Here is a 24,777-nt window from a genome sequence, read left to right as displayed (position 1 = left end):
TCTCTGAAATGAGGTTGTTGGGTAAAGACATGAGAAGGTAAAATACACTTTCTGGCATTAATCATTTTCTCATCTGTTAAAGGGTAGAGGGTGCTGACTGAATATTAACACTGCTGAAATTAAAAATGTTTCCTTGCCATGTCAGCCATTTCCAAGCAAAATTGGGCAATTCATGCAAACAAGGTCACCTGTCAGCAGTTGAAAGTACTTTGGTTCATTTTACTGAGCGTCTTGTAAAAATTGCGGAGCTGAGACAAAAAAAAGAGACCTTTAACCGATCTCTCAAGGGCACCTATAGGGCAGAGAGGACTTATAGAATCTGGAAGACTGTTGACCACAAGCCCCTAAGCAGATCTTGTTAATTCCATACCCTGCTCTGCGCAGCCCCATCTGTCTTGCCATTTAAAAGGTGTATCTCATTTGGTTACTGTCCCCAGTAAGGTCAGCAAGCACTAGAACTCATTGTTTTTTTTTTTTTTTTTTTTTTTTTTTATTGTTGGGGATTCATTGAGGGTACAATAAGCCAGGTTACACTGATTGCAATTGTTAGGTAAAGTCCCTCTTGCAATCATGTCTTGCCCCCATAAAGTGTGACACACACCAAGGCCCCACCCACCTCCCTCCTTCCCTCTTTCTGTTTCCCCCCCCATAACCATAATTGTCATTAATTGTCCTCATATCAAAATTGAGTACATAGGATTCATGCTTCTCCATTCTTGTGATGCTTTACTAAGAATAATATCTTCCACGTCCATCCAGGTTAATACGAAGGATGTAAAGTCTCCATTTTTTTTAATGGCTGAATAGTATTCCATGGTATACATATACCACAGCTTGTTAATCCATTCCTGGGTTGGTGGGCATTTAGGCTGTTTCCACATTTTGGCGATTGTAAATTGAGCTGCAATAAACAGTCTAGTACAAGTGTCCTTATGATAAAAGGGTTTTTTTCCTTCTGGGTAGATGCCCAGTAATGGGATTGCAGGATCAAATGGGAGGTCTAGCTTGAGTGCTTTGAGGTTTCTCCATACTTCCTTCCAGAAAGGTTGTACTAGTTTGCAGTCCCTCCAGCAGTGTAAAAGTGTTCCCTTCTCTCCACATCCACGCCAGCATCTGCAGTTTTGAGATTTTGTGATGTGGGCCATTCTCACTGGGGTTAGATGATATCTCAGGGTTGTTTTGATTTGCATTTCTCTAATATATAGAGATGATGAACATTTTTTCATGTGTTTGTTAGCCATTCGTCTGTCGTCTTTAGAGAAAGTTCTATTCATGTCTCTTGCCCATTGATATAAGGGATTGTTGGCTTTTTTCATGTGGATTAATTTGAGTTCTCTATAGATCCTAGTTATCAAGCTTTTGTCTGATTGAAAATATGCAAATATCCTTTCCCATTGTGTAGGTTGTCTCTTTGCGTTGGTTATTGTCTCCTTAGCTGTACAGAAGCTTTTCAGTTTAATGAAGTCCCATTTGTTTATTTTTGTTGTTGTTGCAATTGCCATGGCAGTCTTCTTCATGAAGTCTTTCCCCAGGCCAATATCTTCCAGTGTTTTTCCTATGCTTTCTTGGAGGGTTTTTATTGTTTCATGCCTTAAGTTTAAGTCCTTTATCCATCTTGAATCAATTTTTGTGAGTGGGGAAAGGTGTGGGTCCAGTTTCAGTCTTTTACATGTAGACATCCAGTTCTCCCAACACCATTTATTGAATAGGGAGTCTTTTCCCCAAGGTATGTTCTTGTTTGGTTTATCAAAGATTAGGTGGTTGTAAGATGTTAGTTTCATTTCTTGGTTTTCCATTCGATTCCAAGTGTCTATGTCTCTGTTTTTGTGCCAGTACCATGCTGTCTTGAGCATTATGGCTTTGTAGTACAGACTAAAATCTGGTATGCTGATGCCCCCAGCTTTATTTTTGTTACAGAGAACTGCCTTAGCTATACGGGGTTTTTTCCAGTTCCATACAAAACGCAGAATCATTTTTTCCAAATCTTGAAAGTATGATGTTGGTATTTTGATAGGAATGGCATTGAATAGGTAGATTGCTTTGGGAAGTATGGACATTTTAACAATGTTGATTCTTCCCATCCATGAGCATGGTATGTTCTTCCATTTATTAATATCCTCTGCTATTTCCTTTCTGAGGATTTCATAGTTTTCTTTATACAGGTCCTTCACCTCCTTCGTTAGGTATATTCCTAGGTATTTGATTTTCTTTGAGACTATGGTGAAGGGAGTTGTGTCCTTAATTAGCTTCTCATCTTGACTGTTATTGGTGTACACAAAGGCTACTGACTTGTGGACATTGATTTTATATCCTGAAACATTACTGTATTTTTTGATGACTTCTAGGAGTCTTGTGGTTGAGTCTTTGGGGTTCTCTAAGTATAAGATCATGTCGTCAGCAAAGAGGGAGAGTTTGACCTCCTCTGCTCCCATTTGGATTCCCTTTATTTCCTTGTCTTGCCTAATTGTATTGGCTAGAACTTCCAGCACTATGTTGAATAGTAAAGGTGACAGAGGACAACCTTGTCTGGTTCCAGTTCTAAGAGGAAAAGCTTTCAGTTTTACTCCATTCAGTAAAATATTGGCTGTGGGTTTGTCATAGATAGCTTCAATCAGTTTTAGAAATGTGCCACCTATGCCTATACTCTTCAGTGTTCTAATTAGAAAAGGATGCTGGATTTTATCAAATGCTTTTTCTGCATCTATTGAGAGGATCATGTGATCTTTATTTTTGCCTCTGTTAATATGGTGGATAACGTTTATAGACTTGCGTATGTTAAACCAGCCTTGCATCCCTGGGATGAAGCCTACTTGATCATGATGAATGACTTTTTTGATGATAAGCTGTAATCTATTGGCTAGGATTTTGTTGAGAATTTTTGCGTCTATGTTCATGAGTGAGATTGGTCTGAAATTCTCCTTTTTGTTTGGGTCTTTTCCTGGTTTTGGTATCAGGGTGATGTTTGCTTCATAGAATGTGTTGGGGAAGATTCCTTCTTCCTCAATTTTCTGGAATAATTTCTGCAGTACAGGAATAAGCTCTTCCTTGAAGGTTTGATAGAATTCTGGAGTGAAGCCATCTGGACCAGGGCATTTTTTGGTTGGAAGCTTTTTTATTGTTTCTTTGATCTCAGTGCTTGAAATTGGTCTGTTCAGGAGCTCTATTTCTTCCTGGCTGAGTCTAGGGAGAGGGTGTGATTCCAAATATTGATCCATTTCTTTCACATTGTCAAATTTCTGGGCATAGAGTTTCTGGTAGTATTCAGAGATGATCTCTTGTATCTCTGTGGGATCAGTTGTTATGTCCCCTTTATCATTTCTGATTGAGGTTACTAGAGATTTTACTTTTCTATTCCTCGTTAGTCTGGCCAATGGTTTATCTATTTTATTTATTTTTTCAAAAAACCAACTCCTTGTTTCATTAATTTTCTGAATGATTCTTTTGTTTTCAATTTCATTGATCTCTGATTTGATTTTGGATATTTCTTTTCTTCTACTGAGTTTAGGCTTAGATTGTTCTTCTTTTTCCAATTCCATAAGATCTCTTGTGAGATTGTTGATGTGCTCTCTTTCAGTTTTTCGAATGTAGGCATCTAAAGCGATGAATTTTCCTCTCAAAACTGCCTTTGCAGTATCCCACAGGTTTTGGTAGCTTGTGTCTTCATTGTTGTTATGCTCAAGGAAGTTAATGATTTCCTGTTTTATTTCTTCCTGCACCCATCTGTTGTTCAACAGAAGATTGTTTAGTTTCCATGCCTTTGGGTGGGGTCGAGCATTTTTGTTAGAGTTGAGTTCCACCTTTAGTGCCTTATGGTCTGAGAAGATACAAGGTAAAATTTCAATTCTTTTGATTCTGTTGATATTTGTTTTGTGTCCCAGGATATGATCAATTTTGGAGAATGTTCCATGGGGTGATGAGAAGAATGTATATTCTTTATCTTTGGGGTGGAGTGTTCTATATGCGTCTATCAAGCACAGTTGTTCTAGAGTCTCATTTAAGTCTCTTATATCCTTGTTTAATTTCTGTTTAGAGGATCTGTCCAGCTCTGTAAGAGGAGTGTTAAAGTCCCCTGTTATGATGGTATTATCAGATATCATATTGCTCAGACTGAGTAAGGTCTGCTTCAAGAATCTGGGAGCATTTAAATTGGGTGCATAAATATTTAGAATTGAAATGTCTTCTTGTTGTATTTTTCCCTTGACCAATATAAAGTGACCATCTTTGTTTTTTTTGACTTTAGTTGCTTTAAATCCACATGTGTCTGAAAATAAGATTGCAACTCCTCTTTTCTTCTGAATTCCATTTGCCTGAAAAATTGCCTTCCAACCCTTGACTCGGAGCTTTAATTTGTCTTTTGAAGCCAGGTGTGTTTCTTGCAGACAGCAAATGGATGGCTTGTGTTTTTTAATCCAGTCAACCAATCTATGTCTCTTCAGTGGGGAATTCAAGCCATTAACATTTATTGAGATAATTGACAAGTGTGGTAGTATTCTATTCGTCTTATTTTGTGAGAGTCCATTGCTTAGTTTTATCTTTTGCATCAGTGTGGAGGTTAGGTTCTGTCCTTTAATTTCTGAGTTCTTACTTTGCTGCTGATCCATTGTGGTGGTCAGTGTGCAGAACAGGTTGAAGTATTTCCTGTAGAGCTGGTCTTGTTGTGGCGAATTTCCTCAATGTTTGTATATCCGTAAATGATTTGATTTCTCCGTCAATTTTGAAGCTTAGCTTAGCAGGGTACAGAATTCTGGGCTGAAAATTGTTCTGTTTAAGTAGATTAAAGGTAGATGACCATTGTCTTCTTGCTTGGAAAGTTTCATTAGAGAAGTCTGCGGTCACTCTGATGGATTTGCCCCTGTAGGTCAACTGGCGCTTACTCCTGGCAGCTTGCAGAATCTTTTCTTTGGTCTTGACTTTGGACAGGTTCATCACAATGTGTCTTGGAGAAGCTCGGTTAGAGTTGAGGCGACCTGGGGTCCGATATCCCTCTGAAAGCAGTGTGTCAGAATCTTTGGTGATATTTGGGAAATTTTCTTTTATAATATTCTCAAGTATGGCTTCCATTCCTCTGGGGCATTCTTCTTCCCCTTCTGGAATTCCTATAACTCGTATGTTGGAACGCTTCATAAAGTCCCATAATTCTGACAGTGAACGTTCTGCTTTCTCTCTCTTCTTTTCTGCCTCTTTTACTATCTGAGTTATCTCAAAAACTTTGTCTTCTACCTCTGAAATTCTTTCTTCTGCATGGTCTAACCTGTTGCTGATACTTTCCATTGCATCTTTAAGTTCCCTGATTGACTGTTTCATTTCCTTCAGCTCTGCTATATCCTTTTTATATTCTTCATATCGTTCATCTCTTATTTGATTCTGTTTTTCAATTTCCTTTTGGTTATTTTCCACTTTATTAACAGTTTCCTTCATTGTTTCCATCAATTCCTTCATTGTTTTCAGCATGTGTATTCTAAATTCCCTTTCTGTCATTCCTAACATTTCTGTATAGGTGGAATCCTCTGCAGTAGCTACCTCATGGTCCCTTGGCGTGGTAGTTCTGGACTGGTTCTTCATGTTGCCTGGAGTTTTCTGCTGATTCTTCCTCATGGGTGATTTCTTTTATCTGTTTACTTGCCCTAATTTTCCTTTCAATTCCTCTTGCTCTTTAAGTTCTTGTGCCTGTGGACTAAGGGTTACAGGACCAGAAGGGTGAGAAGGTTTAAGAGCAAAAAAGCGATGAAAGAAATGAGAACCGAGTGATAAGAAAAAAAAAAAAAAATGAAAAAAAAGAAAAATAGAGAAAGGAGAGTGGTTGGGTGAAAGGAATATTGACAAAAAGAAGAGAGGCACAGAAAGAGGGAGACAGAGCAATATAGGTGTACAGTAGGGTACTTTGATACAACCTTAAAAAAAAAAAAAAACACCTTCTGGGGGTGCCAAGTGGGGTGGTTCCCTTGAGGTCAGCAGCTCTTTGCTAACCTGATCAGACACAGTACCCCACCTCCACCAAGTAGAGAGGAAAGACAAAAATGCTATAAATCAAACCAAAACAAGCAAACAGAAAACCTTACGGGATAAAATTGGCTGGAAAAACCAAATAATAGTGGTAGAAACACTAACAAAAATGAAGTTCTGATTATTGAAATAGGCAGCAATGGGAAATTATAATTAAACTAGAAAAATTGAGAAAGAAAAAGGATCTGTATGGAAAAGGTTGAACTTAAAAAACAAAACAACAATCTAGAACGTCAAAATAAACAAAAAAAACAACCAAACAAAAAAAAAAAAAAAAAAAACCAAACAAACAAAAAAAAAAAAACACACACGCAACCAAAAACAAAGCAGTATGTATATGGAATTGAATATTGTCTGGGCAACACGTGGTCTTCTGGGGTATGAGATGTTAATCACAGTTCTGATACGACTGGAGGCTGCTAGTTTCTCGAACCCCAGCAGGTAGACACCCTAAATCTCTCTTCAGCCCACTTAAAAGGCACTTTGAACTTGTTCACTTACTGAGCAGAAGCTTTCTCAGGGAAGTGCTTGTTGCTGGAATCACTGCTGAAGTGGCTATCCACTTACCCTGTGTGTCAAATCTGGTTTCCCTCTGCCCCCGAGGGTTAGGGCTGCAAGGCGGCTCAGACCCCGCCCTTAGGCTACTTGGTCGCTGGGTTACCAGCTCCCACCCAATTCCAGCTCTGTGACCCTGAGGGCGGAGCTTGCCAGGGCAGATCGCTCACAATGTCTGCCTGTGACCCAGAGCCAAACTCTATTAGCTCCGTCTGGCTCAGCGGCTCAGACTGGGGCCCTAGACAAAGGCCAAAGTTCTCCGCACTCCCGCTCAGGCTCTCCCCAAGGCAGTTCAGCTGAGTGCCAAGTCCAAAGACACCAAAACAGTTCACAGGTAAGGCCTTTCTGGTTTGCAGTCTCGCTGCTACTGAACTTACAGTTGCGGGCGGGTTTAGGCGGATTGAACACACGCGACCACTTGCCGGTTTTCCACTGTTTTAGTCCTCCTCTTGGGGTCCAGAAGTCTCTCGCTGACTCCCTGTATCCTCTCAGGGGTGATGATAGGCAGATCCCACCAGCCAGAGATGCCTGGAGTCCTATATCCCCAGACTCACGGTGCCCAGATGCAAGGAAGCTGTTACTCGGCTGCCATCTTGCTCCACCCCAGAACTCATTGTTAAATAAAGTTTTTATGACTCCTTTTTTGCAAGTGTTGGGAGAAAATTCTGAAAATTATATTTCCCACCTGCCTCCCTTAAATTTCTTCTCTTTCCTTAAAAGAAAAGATTGTATTATTTCTTTTTGTCCTGTCCCTATTCTAGTTATTTCCTGGTTCCCAGTTCCTTTAAGAGATGCAATGTGCAATATATGTGTGTTGTATGTGACAGTGGAAATGTATCAGATGCGTGTTAAGAGATGAGGAATTCTGTGGCATTCTGGTCAAGGTTGGAGCACAGTGGACAAAAGAATATCTTTAGTCAAATTCCAGCAGTTTCCAAGGATAGAACCTGCCTAAGCTGTGTGTGAGTCTGTGAATGTTGATGCTCATGACATATAGGCTGGTGATGTCTGTGCCAAGCTTGATCTGATCGACTTTGCCTGCAGAATCCCATCAGTGCTGGGCGAGGAGCTGCCTGCTTGTGGCCAGCATTACTGGGAAACCACGGTCACAGACTGTCCAGCTTATCGACTTGGCATCTGCTCCAGCTCCGCTGTGCAGGCTGGTACCCTGGGACAAGGGGACACCTCGTGGTACATGCACTGCTCTGAGCCACAGAGGTAAGCCGGAGCCCTGCCCCATCCCTTCTGATCGACATGTCTGCATGGCCATCTAGGGTCTCTGAGGGATCTGATGAATAGCATCCTACTTCCCTTCCCTTAGCTCTGAGCCAACTAAGAAAACAGGAGTCAAGGATATGGAGAAGAAAGTCTTATTACTGAGAAAGCTAACTATAGAGACTGTGGATCAGACCTAAGAGCAAGAGGGTTTCTTATATTGAGCCCCTAGGTTCAGCCACCCAAGCCCTGGCCAGGCTGGCTTCCCTGCCCTGCAGGGCAGAGTTGGTCTCCAGAGACACAAAGAAGGATTGTGTGCCTGTTCAGTCAGCTCATGAAGAAGAGCTAGGGAAGGGGGTGATGGCTCATGGCCAGTCTTTCCTTCTGAGTTCACCCCAGCGGGCAAAGAAATCACAGAGTAATGCTGAGAGGGCTCCCTCACAGAGAAGGAATGAACAGGAGTGAGGAGGAAGCAGGTACTCAACACACTCCCCGCGCTGGTCTTTCTCAGGGGTTGGCAAACTATAGCTCAGGGCAAATGTGACCCGCTGCCTGTCTTTGCACATGAAGCTGTCTAGAGCACAGTCCTGCGCATTTGTTTATGTATTGTCTAAGGCTACCTTTGCACCACAACAGCCTCCAAATCCTAGGATATTTACTATCAGCCTCTTTACAGAGAAAGTTTGCCAACCTCTGGTCTGTTATTTACATTGTTTGGTTGGGTTGATGTGTAAAAGCCACCATCTTGTGTTAGTCTCGGAGAGATCAGGCAAGCGTGTTATAATCTGAATATGCTCACGGGGATGGTGTAATAGAAAGAGCAATGTCCTGGGAGCCAGGAACCTAATTTTAGTCCTGGCTCCATGCTTGCTTGGCCTCCTGATGGCTGTTCACTGGGAGTTGGTTAACCCTTTGAGCAACCTGACGCATCATCTGTCTCAGCAGGGGACAGGAAATGCCTGACCTGCTACCTTTCAGGGTTGTGAAGACCACATGAAGTCAGGTCCAGGAAAGAGCTTTGAAATTGTAAAGTGTCATCCGAATGTGAGGCATTATTCAAATGAAATGCTTTAAAAAGAAGCCTTGAATGCTTGCAAGTTCCCAGAAAAGGCCCACAGATTGGGATTTGCATATCTCTGGCTGCACATTTCTCCCTCCATCCTACTTGACAGTTTGCTTCTCTGAGATGGTTCATAAGGACACCATCTCCAAGCACTATTTAAAGTCGCATTTCATCAAGTCAAAGCGATTATGATTAATTGATATTCAGTGCTGTGCAGTGCTTAAGGACCCAGCCCCTGCTCAGAGTTTGAAATCACTCAAACTCAGAGTAGATTTATGGCTGAAACTAGGTATTAATCTCATGAACATCCTTACATATTCAAATCCTTAAAAATCCAAGTCCGACTTCCAATAACAAATTTCTAGACTCTAGAAAATAGAATTGTATGTTTTGTTGACTAGTTCAAACTAGGACTTTGGTCTTTGGGTCTTTCACACCCAGAGCAGGCACCATGGATGCTAGAGAAAGAAGGTGTCGACCTGTGTGGTCATAGAAGAGAGAGGTCAGGGCCCACGTGCCTTATTTCTTGTTTTGGGGGCTTCACGTGGAGCACCCCAACCCTCGGGGCACTGGAAAGACTGCTGTGGCAGCCCTTGTGTCTTTCACTGTTTTTGGCTTAAGGATTTAAACCAGCTGATGTTATTTCTGATTCTGCTGACGCAGACTCTGAGCTTTCGGGTGCTGCAGTTGTGATGGAGACGTGAAGGTGGCCTCAGGTCTATCCCAGCAAGGTCAGCTGGTTTTCTTCCTGTCCACTCCTACCTTTGCTGTCCTAGCTCAAGGCTTTCTCACCTCCTTCACAGTTTCACCAGCAGCCATCCTGTCTGTAGGCTCGCTGGTCTATTCCCACCACCAGCTATCCTGCATGTCCAAATTGAAAAATATTTCTAAAACATCTCTTTTATCATATCCCTTCCTTTTCTGCTTAAAAATCTACACACATCTACAGAAGTATCAGAACTTGGGTGGGACCACTTGTGGGGCACAGTGAAGAGGGGAGGTCAGAAAGATGTGGCCAGGTGAGAGGAGGACCCCTGAAGGGGTGGCCACCAGTCTGAGGGTCCAGGCTGAGTCTGGGTCAGCAGTGAGATTCAAGGGGCTGAGGGGCTCAGTCCACCTGGTTGAGGGGGTCCCAAACAGGCACTTCCAGGATCACGCACGTGTTCAGAGTCAGGCTTCTGGATGATTCTTGTTTGAACAGGGACCAGCAGTGCCAAGGGTGGGCAGGCAAAATCCGGGCAGGGAGTCAGGCCCCAGGCCAACAGGTTGGGTTCAGCCCAGATGCAGGTCAGTGAGGGAACCAGTGTGCTCAGTCAGAAACAGAAGCAAGGCTGGGCAGATTTCATGCCCTGCCAAACTGGTAGAACCGAGACTTCAAGAAGTGTCTGTCCCTCAATGGCCTCTACAGTGGGGACTGGCTCAAGGACTGACCAACACTGCGCCTTTGGTCTGGGGACCAGGGACCTTCCAAACAGGGGAGAAGAAATAGCTCATTTGATCATTAAGAACCCTCCAGACCAGCACTGCAAAAGAACAATAATAGAAAAAAAGTCACAAGTGGCTATTAAATACAAGTGTGGCTAGTAGGAATAAAAAACTGAACTTTAAATTTTATTAAATTTTAAGTGGCTACACGTGGCTAGTGGCTACTGTATTTGGCAGGGCAGGTCTAGAGCCTGGCTCCCGACTTCCTTAAACATGTAATTTTGTGAAAGTCACCCCCATGTCTCAACCAAGCCTACCAGGGAGATGGTGATGATGTCTGCCACATACAGGCCATTCCGCCACCTCATCTCGGTGGCTGCTGTTCTCACTGTGTGGATCTCTTTTTTCTTTCCTCTCCACCTGTTCAAACCCTGTCCATTCTTTTTGGCCGAGTCCAAGCCTGTCTGCTCCCAAAGCCTTCCCTGCAAGCCCAGCCCTCACTGTGCCTTCATCATTGACGCCTGAAACATTGGTCTGGCTTGCAGGCTCCAGAACTCCACAATGTTCCAGCATCTCCTTAGCAAGGCATTAAAGAGATTCTTCATCATGCCCTAAGTCTTGCTTATCTCCCCATCACCATGAGCCTCTGATTTCGCATTTGGATTTCTTTCTGCAATGAAGTTGGCTACTGCCATCCCTTAAACACCTACCCTTGAGCTTCTGGGCCTTAAAACAGACATCACAGGTATTAAAGTTTCTTCCTGCCAGACCTGTCGCTGACTCAGCTTCTTAGGCCCCAAACTGCCCTGGAGCCTCTGTGCTCCCACCCCTTGGACCTACCATATCCACAGTCCTTTCACCTCTCTCCTCTTCCAACTCTCATTCCTTCCCTTTCCCTGCTTTCAGGGCCCTGCTCTCAAAGTTTCTAAGATTACTAGGAGCAAACCCCAGACTGTGTTTCTTTTTTTGCACAGAGCAGTTTAGCTTTTCTGGTCAGCAATTTTCCCTCCCAGCCTGGTCTTGAACCTTTCCCTTCATGACCAAAACGTATTTGTTAAATGTGATCTGCACACACTTTAACAATCTGTGCCCTGAGTTATTAATACATTCGCAGCCCTTGTCCACAGTTTTTCCTTCCTGCTCCACACAGAATGGGATCCCAGAGGGCCAGGATATCACCCTGTGGTCCTTCATTTCTCCTGGGTGCCTGTTAAAGTGCTCGATATGCCCAACAAGTAGTTGGTGAATTGAATTTGTTTGAATTAAAGAGAGGAACCAAAGGCAACACACCCCTCCACGGCTGCAAGGCTGCAGAAACATTGAGAAGATAAAATAGAAAGTTAGTTTGGAGCAGGAGGAGTGGAAACAAAGGGTGAAGTGGGCAAAAAGTCATGAAATCGGGGGGTGCCTGTGGCTCAATGGGTAGAGCACCGAGGGTGGTGGGTTCGAACCCGGCCCTGGCCAAACTGCAACAAAAAAAATAGCTGGGCATTCTGGGGGGCTCCTGTCGTCCCAACTACTCAGGAGGCTGAGGCAAGAGAATTGCTTAAGCCCAAGAGTTTGAGGTTGCTGTGAGCTGTGAAGCCACAGCACTCTCCCGAGGGTGACATAGTAAGACTCTGTTTAAAAAAAAAAAAAGAAAATCTTTTCTTCAACTTCATAAAGGCTGTTATGTAAGTTACGTATCAAAGTTTTAAACTGTAAATTTAATACATTGTATGGAAGGCAAGCCCATGGTACTTTTTAAAATACATGGCAGCCTCAAAGGAGTTTTATTCAAAAGAATGACACGCCGTGAATGCAGTAGTTAAAACATGTGGGCAGCTAGCAAATAATTCGAATGTGGAGAAAAATCACAAGGGAGGCATATGTTGGTTATTCTGGGACTGCCTCCTAATGTAGAAGGAGCAAAAGTATTAACAGTGCTCATCTGTTGGGACGAGCTATGCCTCTTAGCACCTAGGAGGGATCTGATTAAAGTATTTGGGACAAATATTGTTGCAACTCATTATTGTGAATTGGAGTTAATACCTGAAAAATTGGTTATCCCCAAGTGATTTACCTTATCCAGTTCTCAAGATTTCCCAAGTTTTTTCTTTTTAAAAAATTTCCCATGCCATTTCCTTTCAGGTACACATTTTTCTATAGTGGCATCGTGAGTGACGTGCACGTGACTGAGCCTCCCGCCAGAGTGGGTGTTCTCCTGGACTACCCCAACCAGAGGCTTCTGTTCATAAATGCTGAGAGTGGACAGCTGCTCTTCATCATCAGGCACAGGTTCAATGAGGGTGTTCACCCTGCCTTTGCCCTGGAGAAACCTGGGAAATGTACTTTGCACCTGGGGATAGAGGCCCCGGATTCTGCAAGGCACAAGTGAGCCTTGGCTGTCAGAGTTTGCAAGGGTGACAATTTAAATCAGGAGACTCTGTTGTTCTTTTCCTTGGGTGCAACATATTATTCAAGAAGTCTCCCACACACTCACACTAATGACAGCTGTGTGCACAACAGTCGGCACATGAGCACAACCCCTAGGAAAACCTTGGCTTTACGGAGCCGAGTGTGAGTAAAGAGGATGAGAACAACCACCTCAACCCTTTGGCTTATGTTTATTTGTATTCTTTCCTAAACTAAAAGGTCTTACACTTGACTTGGGAACCCAAACAGAAAAATGGACTTCCACCTGTTTTATTGGTTAAAAGAAACCCTCTCATGAACAGGTTGGAGTGAAAGGAAGGTTGGGTTGGTCAGACATTTTTCTCAGATGAAGAAATACGGACATTTTCCACAAGAAAGATGTCCCCTGGCTTTGCTAAAAGGTGATGACTCTGATCATTAGAGAAAAGTGTTTTAACTGATCTAAATTTATAATGAACTCTTTTGTAATAATGTATAATGTATAACTTGAGCCTCTTTTCCCTGAAATTTTAAATGTAGAAAAGTGCTAGATATTAGAAATTTCCATTTTGTTAAATAAATGGTTAGAGTCTATAAAACGAAACAAGTTATGTGAACTTCTTGTGTGTAACTCACCCGTCGGGCATTTCGGGAGCAGGGGAAACTGCAGAGTAAATACCCAGCAGACTTCAGTAAGTTGTGTTACTGTTGATTTTCATGCAAGAATTTTACACACATACACACACACAGACACAATTTAGCCTATAGTTAAAGTCAACAATCAGAAACTAGGAATCTCTTTTGACTGGCATAGAATGGTTGGTCATTTTAAAATACTGTGTTGATACTATATAAAACTATATCATAGCCTATAATCCCAGCTACTCAGTAGATTGAGGCAGGAGCGTCACTTGAGCCCCAAAGTTTGAGACCAGCCTGGACAACATAGTGAGACTTTGTCTTTACAAAACATTTTTTTTTTTAATTTTAAAAACCTAAAAACAATTAGCTAAGTGTGATGGTATGCTTGAGTTCAAGAGGCTGCAGTGAGCTATGACCACACCATAACACTCCAGCTCGGATGACAGAGCAAGACCCTGTCTTAATTAAAAAAAGATATTATATTAAAATATCTCAAAATCTTCTTAAAAATGTGTGTGCAACATTGATAAATCTAGAATGCATGTTGAGGCAATTGCTCACTTCCTATAATGTAAGTGATTTGATCATATTCATAGTTTTTAAAAAACTTCTTAAAACATTATGAATTTGGTTATTTTCTTGAATCGAGGAATAATATCCTACTTTTTGAACATATTCTAAGTCCATTGTTTAGCAGCTAGACAATCCAAACTGGATTTGTAACAGCTTTCACAGAGCCCCCTGAAGCCATCGCCTTGCTTTACAATTAGAGCAGTTGAGGCAAGATGGAGTCTTTGTGAAGCTGGAGAAGTCAATTGCTACTTTGTGGAGAATGTTATCTTCACTTTTTCAAGCTTTGGAAATGTTACCAGGCTCTGATTGACCCTCCACCCATGGTCATTACTTTTTTTTTGGTATGAACGTATAACCACATGAGTTTTAGAATTTCAGTTTGGGTTCCTCCAAAGTAGTCCAGGATAAAGACTCAACGCTAGTTGTGTCCATAGGAGCTGATTCCAGAACGAATACGGGAGGAGGTGCGGGAGGTGAGACGGGAGGAGGGGAAGCCAGTAAGGACGTGTTTTATGAATGGGTTATTGGCACTGTGGGCACCTGGGGCTCACTTGTGCATGTGCGGGCCCTCTGGAAACCACACAGAACCTGCCAGAGACTGGCACTGACCCACTCCTGCCCAACCACTGTTGGTTGAGAGTTGCCTGGGGAACCTTCTCTGCAAGCTCCCCTGGTCCTGACAAAGCCCTCGGAGAGAGCTAATGGGAAAAGGACACCTGGCACAGGGCTTCTCTGTGTGTGCCACCAGCAGGGTGCCCTCGGTCGGCTGGAGGGGCGGGGGAGGGGGCAGCAGCTACTGTCATGCTCCAAGCAGCTGTGGTACAAAGGAGAAGCTACTGTAATGGGGAGAACGAGGTTTGCATCTTGACTGAGGCCTTACGAGATGATTGCCTTAGGAAACTCGGCTTGTTGAACTGTAATTGTAAACATCAGATTGAATAAACACGTGAAGTGGCACAGCGTTTTGCAATTTATAAAGCATCACCCAAGGGACACAAGAGTGTCCAGCTCTCCACCACATCCGATAGAGTGGCCCTCCTGTCTCTGCCTCCGTGGCAAGAGGATGGCGGGAGGCAGGACTCTGGGGTCAGGAGATGCACGTGTTGGCTGCCTTTGTCTGTGGAGTGATAGATTTCTTGGTTGCTCCTTAGGGGATTAACCTTAGTGCAGACAAGTAGAGCTAACTTAATGCTGTTTTTCCAGGACTGATTTACTCTGTCAAGGACTGATTTACTCTATGGCTTTTCTTCTCTGAGTTCCATTTTCCCTTCCTTTTGTCCTTCCTCTTCACACAACACAGACCCTTAGAAGGAGGAAAAGAAGTCAACAAATTTTGATCAAAATTGCTTCTCTGGAAATCTGTCAGTGGTGTTTATTAGGTTTCCTGTTTGTTCTTCCTTCTTCCCTTCCTCCCTCCTTCCTTCCTTTTCTTTGAGATGGGTCTTGCTCTGTCACTCAGGACCCAGGCTAGAGTGCTGTGGGGCAATCATAGCTCACTGTAGCCTCAAAATCCTGGGCTCAAGCAATCCTCCTGCCTCAGCCTCTCAAGTAGCTGGGACTACAGGCAAACACCACCATGTTTGGCTGATTTTTAAATTATTGTTTTTGAGAGACGGAGTCTTGCTATGCTGCTCAGGCTGCCTTTTGAGCTCCTGACCTCAAGTGATCCTCCTGACTCAGCCTCCCAAAGTGCTGGAGTTACAGGGATGAGCCACCACATCTAGCCTAAGTTTAATGACATGTACCAAGCACATGCAGCCTCTCTTTAATCCTCATCAGAACAGTAAACATCATTGCCATTTTATAGATGAGGAAACTGATCTCAGAGCAGTTAAAAGAACTTATTCACAGTCACAGCTGGCAGGTGACAGAGCATGGATCTTAGATACAGCTCAAATCCTGAGGTGAAAATAAAATGATTACATTTCATTTTTTCTTTATTATAGATCATTTTTTCACATATATGTATGTGAGAATTACCTGTATGTTTCCACACATGTGTGTATACTTACGTACATACACATTCTCCTCCCCCTTCTGTTTTGTTGTTGGTGCCGCCTTAACTCATGGAAGACATGGGGTTACCCTGATTTTTTCTTCAGTACCAGTGACTTTCATTCATTTATTCCCAGCATTAATTGCACATGGCTCTTTGAAAGTTCAAAAGAGCCTATAACATTGTATTTGTGGAGACAAAACTTCACATATGTGAAACTGCAATGCTGCTGTTAAGCAGTATGGAGTCAAAGTAAAGGAGTTTGTGGGAAAAAGAAAAAGAAATGAGGATTAACACGGTGGTCCTTCTCTGTGTCCATTCCTGGCAAACTTAGATGGACATATTCTTTGTCAAAGTTAGACATATTTTTCTATTGCGACACACCAGAACATGTTCCTGTTGTTTTCCTGGAGGTGCTTCCTTACAGTCCAGCAGAACTGGGGGGCCTTGTGCTTCATCACACCTGCTTACAGAGAGTGCACTGCCACAGCTTTGACAGGCATGTGGGAGGGACAGGGACGTGTGAAACACTGACTTTCTCCCATCAGAAGCATCCTTTACACCTCAGAGGCCTGTATCTGAAGTCCCTTGTCATCCCCACTGCAGTAATTACCCTTAATAATCCCAAGCGCTCCATTGCTAAAAGAACCCACAGGACTCAAATAGTTTCTGTCCATGGAACAGCGTTATACAGGTAGAGGATACAGTACACCTTGCAGGAGGAGAGGCGCTGGCAGGGCTCTGACAGCGTGGGTGCAGGCGTCTTTGTCCCCTCATTCTTGGGTTGCATGGTACATCTGGGCTCCCCACCTGAAACCACCCCTGGTGGACGTGTGAAGCGCTTTGATACCAGGGAGCTCAAATTTTAGCTGTGGTAGTGGTGGTGAGTCTCTCATAGTGAGCTGGACACATGGGCACATTCTAGTGATATGACTGTCCCTCACTGTTGAAACTCACCTCCCCGACCCCACAGGCTCCACTGATTATTACTAAATCAAGTGCAAGTTATAAACCCAATGATTATTCCTAAAAGAAGCTGACAGGCTGATACGTCCCGCCCTCAAGAACAACAGTGGAGTGAATCCGTGTTCTAGAAGGCCATTTATTTTCAGTTACAAGGTTCTATGGCATTGTCCAAGGGTCAGTAACTCCATAGATATGCTTGTGTTCAGTTAAGATCAGCTGGATTAACTCATTCTAGGCGTTTACTGGCCTGCATTCCTAAGCCCAATTGCTAAGGGGTTTTTCAAAAACATCCTTAGAATCCAAATATCGTGTAAACCCCATAAACATACATGTACTACAACTATTATGTACACATAATAATTAAAAATATATACTTTTTTGAGACAGAGTCTCACTATATCACCCTCAGTAGAGTGCCATGGAGACACAGCTCACAGCAACCTCAAACTCTTGGGCTTAAGCGATTCTCTTGCCTCAGCCTCCCAAGTAGCTGGGACTACAGGTGCCCGCCACAACGCCCAGCCATTTTTTTTGTTGCAGTTGTCATTGATGTTTAGCTGGCCTGAGCTGGGTTTGAACCTGCCAGCCTTGGTGCATGTGGCTGGTGCCGAAACCACTGTGTTACGGGCGCCAAGCCTAAAAATAATTTTTTAAAGAAAGATTAAAGGCCTGGAAAAAAAGAATGCTATTAGTAAGAACTGAGTGCCTCTGCTGCTATTAGCCATCTCCTTCCGTTCCCTGATTGGTGGCTGCTAGGGCTGAGGAATAGTCCCAGGCACATCCCTGAGCTGAGTGAACTTGGACTTGATTTCCAGCCCCTTTCACAGCCCCTTCTGGGGCTCAGAAGGGTACATATAGTCTAGGCTGTTTCTGGAGTGGGAGATCAATACCTCTCATTTGACTTTACTACCCTCAAGTGTATGTGGCTATGCCTCTCTTTTCTGTGCTTCTGTTTTGGTCTTAAGTGAACTCTATTTCTATGCTGAGTTTGTTTTTCCAATTGACACCAATAATTTCAGATCTCCAAGTAATATATGAACTTAAGAATAATTTGAGAGTTGGCTTGATGCCCGTAGCTCAGCAGTTAGGGTGCCGGCCACATACACCATGGCTGGTGGGTTTGAACCTGGCCCAAGCCTGCTAAACAAACAAACAACAACAAAAATAGCCAGATGTTGTGGTGGGTGCCTGTAGTCCAAGCTACAAGGGAGACTGAAGCAAGAGAATTGCTTGAGCCCAAGAGTTTGAGGTTGCTGTGAGCTGTGACGCACAGTACTCTACTGAGGGTGACATAGTGAGACTCTGTCTCAAAAAAAAAAAGGAAAAAAGAATAATTTGAGTGTTGGAGAATGAAAAATGTTTAACTTGGAAAAAAGACATCTTGGGGAAGGATTTAAGAGGTCTATGAAGATTTGAAGAGCTCTTAGAATGGTTACATGGAAGGAATCATGGTTTTGTGTGTGTGTGCAAATGTGTGTGTGTGTGTGAAACAGGGTCTTGCTCTGTTGCCCAGGCTAGAGCACAGTAGAATCATTGTAGTTCAGTACAATATCAAACTCCTGGGCTTAAGGGATCCTCCTGCCTTAGCCTCCTGGATAGCTGGGTTTACAGGCTTATGCTATGGTGGCTGGCTAATTTTTATTTATTTGTCTTTAGAGACAGGGGTCTTGCTATGCTGCCCAGGCTGGTCTTGAACTCCTGGCCACAAGTAATCGTCCTACCTCAGCCTCTCAAGTGCTGGGATTATAGGTGTGAACCACCATACCCAGCCAAGAAATCAGGCTTATTTGATTTTTCTACAAGGACCAATGTGTAGAAGTTGAGGAAGTTGGTTCAAGAAAGGGAATAACATTCTGTCAGTAACAGTCTGCTAAGGGGCAGGCTTCTGAGCAGTTTATAAGCACGCAGAGTCAGGCAGAATGGTCAACTGTCTAGAATATCAAAGACCAGTTTCCTACTTGGGGTTTTAGATAAGTGGTTTCTCAACGTGTTTCTGGGGTAGTGGGATTGCACAGAAGTGCCTGAGGAGCTGCATGGGATCCAATGGGAAGGCCATATGGCCACAATGTCAAACCTCTATCAAGCTCATCATGGTACCTTGATTGTTAATCCATTTTACACATTGGGTTCCATACAATAATTCATTTGATGAAAAGAATTTTGTGGTTAAATTACGTTTGAAAACTAGATAACCACTAAGATTCAAGTCGGAAGGTTGTAACCCAGGGCGACCTGAAAGTTTCTAGATCTTTCATTCTTTCAGGGTCCCCTTTCCTTTACCCTCCAAATACTGAAATAATGTTGATTTCAAGGAATTCTCTTTCCTATCTCAAGTTTTGAAAAATTCCTATAGGTGATTCCATTTTCCTGGTTAACACCTTTGACCTCCCGCTTCCAAATGTTCCTCCTTCACCTCTAGCCATCTCCACGATCAATTTCTTAATGCCTCCCCAGTCCCAGTGGATCTGTGCCATCTCCAAACACAGACACAGCGCTCTTTTGATTCCTGAAGGCAGCACTCACACAAAGCTGACACTGTCAGGGGTTAGCATGGTCTTTGTCGACGAGTTGGGGTTAACGAGGGCAGGTTTTCATACAACGCAAACCATAAAGCTGAATGTAAAATATCCGACGTTGTGAGGAGTACCTCCTGATCTCTTTTGCAGCCCTATTTTCTTGCCATATGGAACAAAATAACCTCTTTGAAGGGTAGAGTTGGGATGAAGTTCCGCAAGAAGAGGAGGCCAGTCCAGGGATTAAGGGGAAGCTTTATTGAGGAGAAAAGAGCAGAGGGGAGTCTGATCAAGAGCCCGCTCTGCACTTACAGTTTCAAGAGGCTGTTATTAACCTTAACAATGCAGTTGAAATGCAGGAGGGGTTGTGAGGGGTGTGGGGAGTCATTCTCTTCTGCAGAGTAAGTCATCTTTGCATCAGGGGCCACTCGCGGACTTACTCCCTTCCGCAGAGATGTTAATCTTTGCACCAGTGACTTAACCTGTAGTGCCCAGGGTAGGTCATTATTCTGATGTTTCCTAGGCACACAGGCTTTGAAGCCTTCTGGGAGTGTGGAGAGAGGGTGGCTGTGATCATGCTCTCTGATTTTTCACCTGGTTTCTATCACTAGCTGTCCTCCCAAGATGGTTCTGCTCTTATCAGGTTTGCAAGGATTTATTTCCCACACTGTCCATTTTATCTTATTCTTAAAATTTTTACCTTTGGTAAAAATTGGAATTAGAAAACACCAAAATGTCAAAATCTCTCCTACCGCTACAGACATCTTTTATAATTGTATGAGAGCAAAATTTTGCCCACTTTAAATCTGCTTCTCCTATCCTGCCCAAATGCCAGGCCTGTTTTTGCAGAACTAAAAGGCCCCTTAAAGCAATTCTCCAAGCCAAAGAACATTCCTCTCCACAAGATGAATTTGGCCATTATCTCTGGACAGCTATAGAATTCCCTTAGTGTCTCCTCTTTCGTGATTCTCTGTACAACTAGCTAATTATTTAAAATTCTTTCTCAACCCAACCAGAGCTCTTACACTTCCCATTGGGCTGCTCCAATGCCACAAAGGACTTTACATTTCAAAAGACTTCAAGGAGAAATGACACCTTAGTCAAATGACACCCTTCTAGAGTCAACCTATTATTTGAAGATTCTAAAACTTAGGGGGAGGGCTGTGATATGTAAGAAAAAGGAAATATGGGGCTGGAGGAGCACCATTCACTCCCAACAATTTATTGGTACTTACTATAGGCCAGGCACTATTTAGGCCCTGGAGAGATGGCAGTCATTAAGTCAGACGAAGTCCCTGCTTTCAAGGAGCCTATATTCTAGTGGAGACAGACAATAAACACATGTACGGCATGTCAGTGGGGAATAAGAACTATGAAGAAATAAGAGAATGGAGAGTCCTAGGAGGTACGGACTGCCATATGTTAGGTGTGATAAGGAAGCGTCTCTGATCAGATGATATTTGAATAAAGACCTAACTGAAGCAAGGGAGCGGCCATGTGGCTATGGGGGAGGGAAGAGTATCTCTTGTAAAAGGAACGGAAAGTGTGGAGGTCTTGAGGCAGCAGGGTGAGGTGCATCAGATGAAAAGTGAGGAGTCCGGGGGCTGCAATGAGGTGGACAAGGGGACAGAAGGGTAGCAGACGCAGTCAGAATAGCCCAGACTATTTTGTAATGGCCTCGAGGGCCAAGGAGGAACTTTGGGTTATACTGTAGTAACCGACCCAGCAAGAAGACCACTAAAGTTCCCTGTTTCAGCCTGAGTCCCTGTCAGTCTTAAACCCCCCTTATTAGTTTAATTCTGAGAACAGGTTACAAGGAAGTTCTCTCTGAGTTTCCTGGCTTCCTTGCCAAACAATGGTAAAAACTCACTCAAGCAGAGTTTCCCAGGTTCTGTAACCCCCCTGAACTTACCCCAAACCCCTAACAATGGCTAAACAATGGTGGAAAGCTTACTCGAGCAAAATTTCCCAAGCCAAGTTTGTCCCCATGCCAGCTGCCACGATGTAGCCCCCTGACTCACTGTAACCCCGCCCTCGTGCCGATCACCATGTTGTAGCCCACCTGAGTCAACTCTGTAACCCACCCCCGAGCTAACCAGCCGCCATGTTCTGCTTCTGTTTTTGCTTGGTTTGCCACAAGGCACAAAAAGGGCTCCTCTCTCCAGGGCTGTTCACCTTTGGGCGGCAGGTGTAATAAACCACCATCTGATTTATACCTGAAGTGGGGTCTGAGTCTTTCTTACAGGTGGCAAATGAGTACAACAATATTGTGAGTCAGCTGGCAAAAAGTAACAGGAATGAGGAGCAGACGCAATGGCAATGAACTAGCTTTTCACATGTTTGAGTATCGTGTTTTTTAACATCAAACAGCCTGGTTCATAATGGCCTCCTTTGCCAGTTCTGAGCTCCTACAGAGAAGAGCCAAAAGGGCCTGGTGTGGCTGGGAGAGAAGAAAAGGCATTGTTTGTCTCCTTCTCAGCTCTGTTCAGGGACCCTGGGGCCACACTCACCTCCTGTCTCCAAGGGAGCAGCCGCTGCTGACCAGTTGCCCTTAGAACCAGCCTGGAGCTAAACTGTAGGGGGAAACCATTGTACCTGGGCTGGTGGTGGGCTGAGCTGAGTCTGTGTGCCCTCTGTGAAAAGTTGGCAACTACCAAAGATGGAGAAATATGAGCATATTGGAAGGAAATGTTTCGTACCATTTTAACTGCGTGGTTTTGTAGTTTCAGGGAAGATGAGATAATGCTATCATCCGGGGAAGCGTCTGGCCAAACAGGGCCTCGTATGTGTATCTATGCGTGCATGTAAGTGTGTCTGCGCATATTACACATGTGTAAGTATGTATGTGGCTATGTGTGTAAGTGTGTGCACTTGTGTGTGAGGTAGGAGCAGAGGTAGAGTTCTTACTATAATTCACTGCTGTTTTTCCCGTTGAAGAACTAAAACTGAGTTAGGTAGTACTCTTCTGTTTTTGAAGTGAGATCTTGTTATGTTGCCCAGGGTGGTCCCAAACTCCTGGGCTCAAGCCATCTTCCCGTCTCAGCGTCATAAAGTGCTGAGATTACAGGTGCACACCACCAGGTCCAGCTTGGCAGAGTTCTTAAAGGTTGTCAGGTCCAAGGGACTCACCCACATTAATCAAATCCACAAAAGACTAATTACTCAAAATGCCAATTGCTTAACTTACAGTGAGAGATCAAATCATCAAAGGAGCTAGGGAACACATATCTGCTGGTCAGAGGAGTCTCTCTCTAGGCCCCTGAGCTCCAAGACCTGCAGACATCTACCCTGCTTGGGGCTGGGCTACACACACTGCCTGAGGCTACCTACCTCTCAAATTCCACTCACTCAGGAGAATTGACATGTATTCACACAGGAAGCCCCATGACAGTCCATGGCAATCAGACAAAGTACGTGGATGATGCTAAAAGCCAGCATGGAGCCCAAATCGCTGGGTTTGCTGGTCCAAGTAACTTTCTGATAAATCCTTCTCTGAAGGGTTTGGGTCCCTATTTCTTCAGTCCAGCTTCTTGCATTCCCAATTTTATCTTTTTTAAAAAAGGATGCCTGAAGATCATTTCCCAGACTTTAGCTTTCTTCTATTATTAGTGAATACTTGATGACATTTCTGGACCCTATCTCTTCTGCTTTTGATGTGAAAAATATTGTGCCTTTTATGGTGACCCCTGTGGATATAGAACATTATTTATTATGTGACAATCCTACTAATTTAATGCTCAGATGATATTTTAAGCCTGCAAGTTCTCACATCTCATCTTACACTTTCTCCCATGGATCAACTACAGCAGGAGGAGGACACTGCTTACTATTCAAGGGTTGGTTGTAACCGACGAGAAAGAGAGGTTCAGAAAACAGTTCCTGGAGCCACAGACATGGAGGTTCAGACATGGCTCTGCTTCTTCCTATGTGTGTGATTTTAGACAAACTGTTTAGCCTTTCTTAAGAGTCCTCATTGTAAACTAGGAATAATACTTGCTATGATTTGAATGTGTCCCCCAATGTTTATCTGTTGAAAACTTAATCCTTAATACAATAGTGTTGAGAGGTGGGACGTTAAGAGGTGATTAGGTCCTGAGGGCCCTGCCATCATGAATGGATTCATGTCATTATTGTGGGAATGGGTGTATTATAAAAGTGAATTCATTCCCTCTCACTCTGTCACATGAGCTCTCCTGCCCTTCTGCCTTTTGACCTGGGATGACGCAGCAAGGAGGCCCTCAGCAGATGTGGCCTCTCAATCTTGGACTTCACAGCCCCAGAGCTGTACGCCAAATAAATGTCCGTTCATTGTAAATTACCAAGTCTTAGGTATTCTGTTACAGCAGCCCAAAGTGGGCTAAGACAGGCTGTTCATTCATTCATTCAGACAATAAATCTTTATTAATTATTAAGGTGCCAGGCACTGCAGTAGGTACTAGAGATACAACGGTGCTCAAAACTAACAAGTTTTCCTGCCCTCGGGAAGTTTATGTTCTTGTGAGAAGAAGAACGTACAATAAAGGAGATAAAAAAGTAAACTTTAATATCAGAAAGGGATATACGCTATAAAGAAAAATAAAGAAGGGTTGAGTGCTTGGCATAAAACAACAGCAAAAGTTTCAGCTGTTATTTGTAATCTGGCTACAATTATAGAGCTTAGTGGACCCCTCAGAATGACGCAATGTCCTCACACACACCTTGGCATGTAGTTATGATACCCTTGACCATGGTATCCACAATGAAAGTTTAAAATTTTCATGTTTTACTCCTTGTAAACATTCGAGAAAAACTTCTAGAACAGAAGATAAATTGTCTTTACCCCTCAGAGATCACTAAGGTCAACATTTGGTGTGTGTTCTCCTGGGCTCCTTTTTCTTCCTCGGACACACATAACATATTTTTTTAAATGCAAATAAAATTTCTATTATCTACTCTGTTTTTGTCACTTAATGCTGTGTTATGGACATTTTCTCACATCGACAAACAGATTTACAAATTTATTTTGATGCCTAGTTGTGGTCCACTGAAAAGATGGACCTTAAACTCCTCAACGGTTCACTTACTGATGCTCCAACTTGGCGTCCCAAGTTTTCATTTCTATAAAAATGCTTCAGTTTTAAGGCACCAACTCCACTAGTTGGTCTAGAGTTTGTCTTGAATGTGTCATGGGGAAGTATATGTTGTTTCCACATTTACTATGAACTTCAGTTAGTTCTATAAACCTAGCTGGGAAGACTAAATAGACCTGTTTCATGGGACAAGTGTAGTATGCAATCATATCTTACAATATCCAACTTAACTATATTTTTAACATCTCCTATTTCAGTATACCATACTGATTCCTGTTGGGAACCAAGATGAGTACGACAGGAATGTGTGTGTCTGTAATAAAGAAAAATCATGGTGTTTCCAAGTAGGGAGAGAACATATCA

The 24,777-nt window shown here is 43.2% G+C and overlaps 1 protein-coding gene across 1 annotated transcript in view; it reads left to right on the top strand.

The window, feature by feature from the left end:
* CMYA5 (cardiomyopathy associated 5) overlaps nt 1–13,253 on the top strand; it is a 114,478-nt gene extending 101,225 nt beyond the window's left edge. Inside the window, exons 13-14 of the mRNA XM_053587663.1 lie at nt 7,603–7,776; nt 12,392–13,253. Of these exons, the coding sequence (XP_053443638.1) occupies nt 7,603–7,776; nt 12,392–12,638 (421 nt within the window). The 3' untranslated portion in view covers nt 12,639–13,253. The remainder of the gene's footprint in view (nt 1–7,602; nt 7,777–12,391) is intronic.
* Nucleotides 13,254–24,777: the final 11,524 nt, after the last annotated feature.

The sequence above is a fragment of the Nycticebus coucang genome, chromosome 1 (genome assembly GCF_027406575.1).
Source record: "Nycticebus coucang isolate mNycCou1 chromosome 1, mNycCou1.pri, whole genome shotgun sequence".
NCBI classification, from domain to species: domain Eukaryota; kingdom Metazoa; phylum Chordata; class Mammalia; order Primates; family Lorisidae; genus Nycticebus; species Nycticebus coucang.
This window is presented reverse-complemented; position numbering and strand designations above follow the sequence as displayed.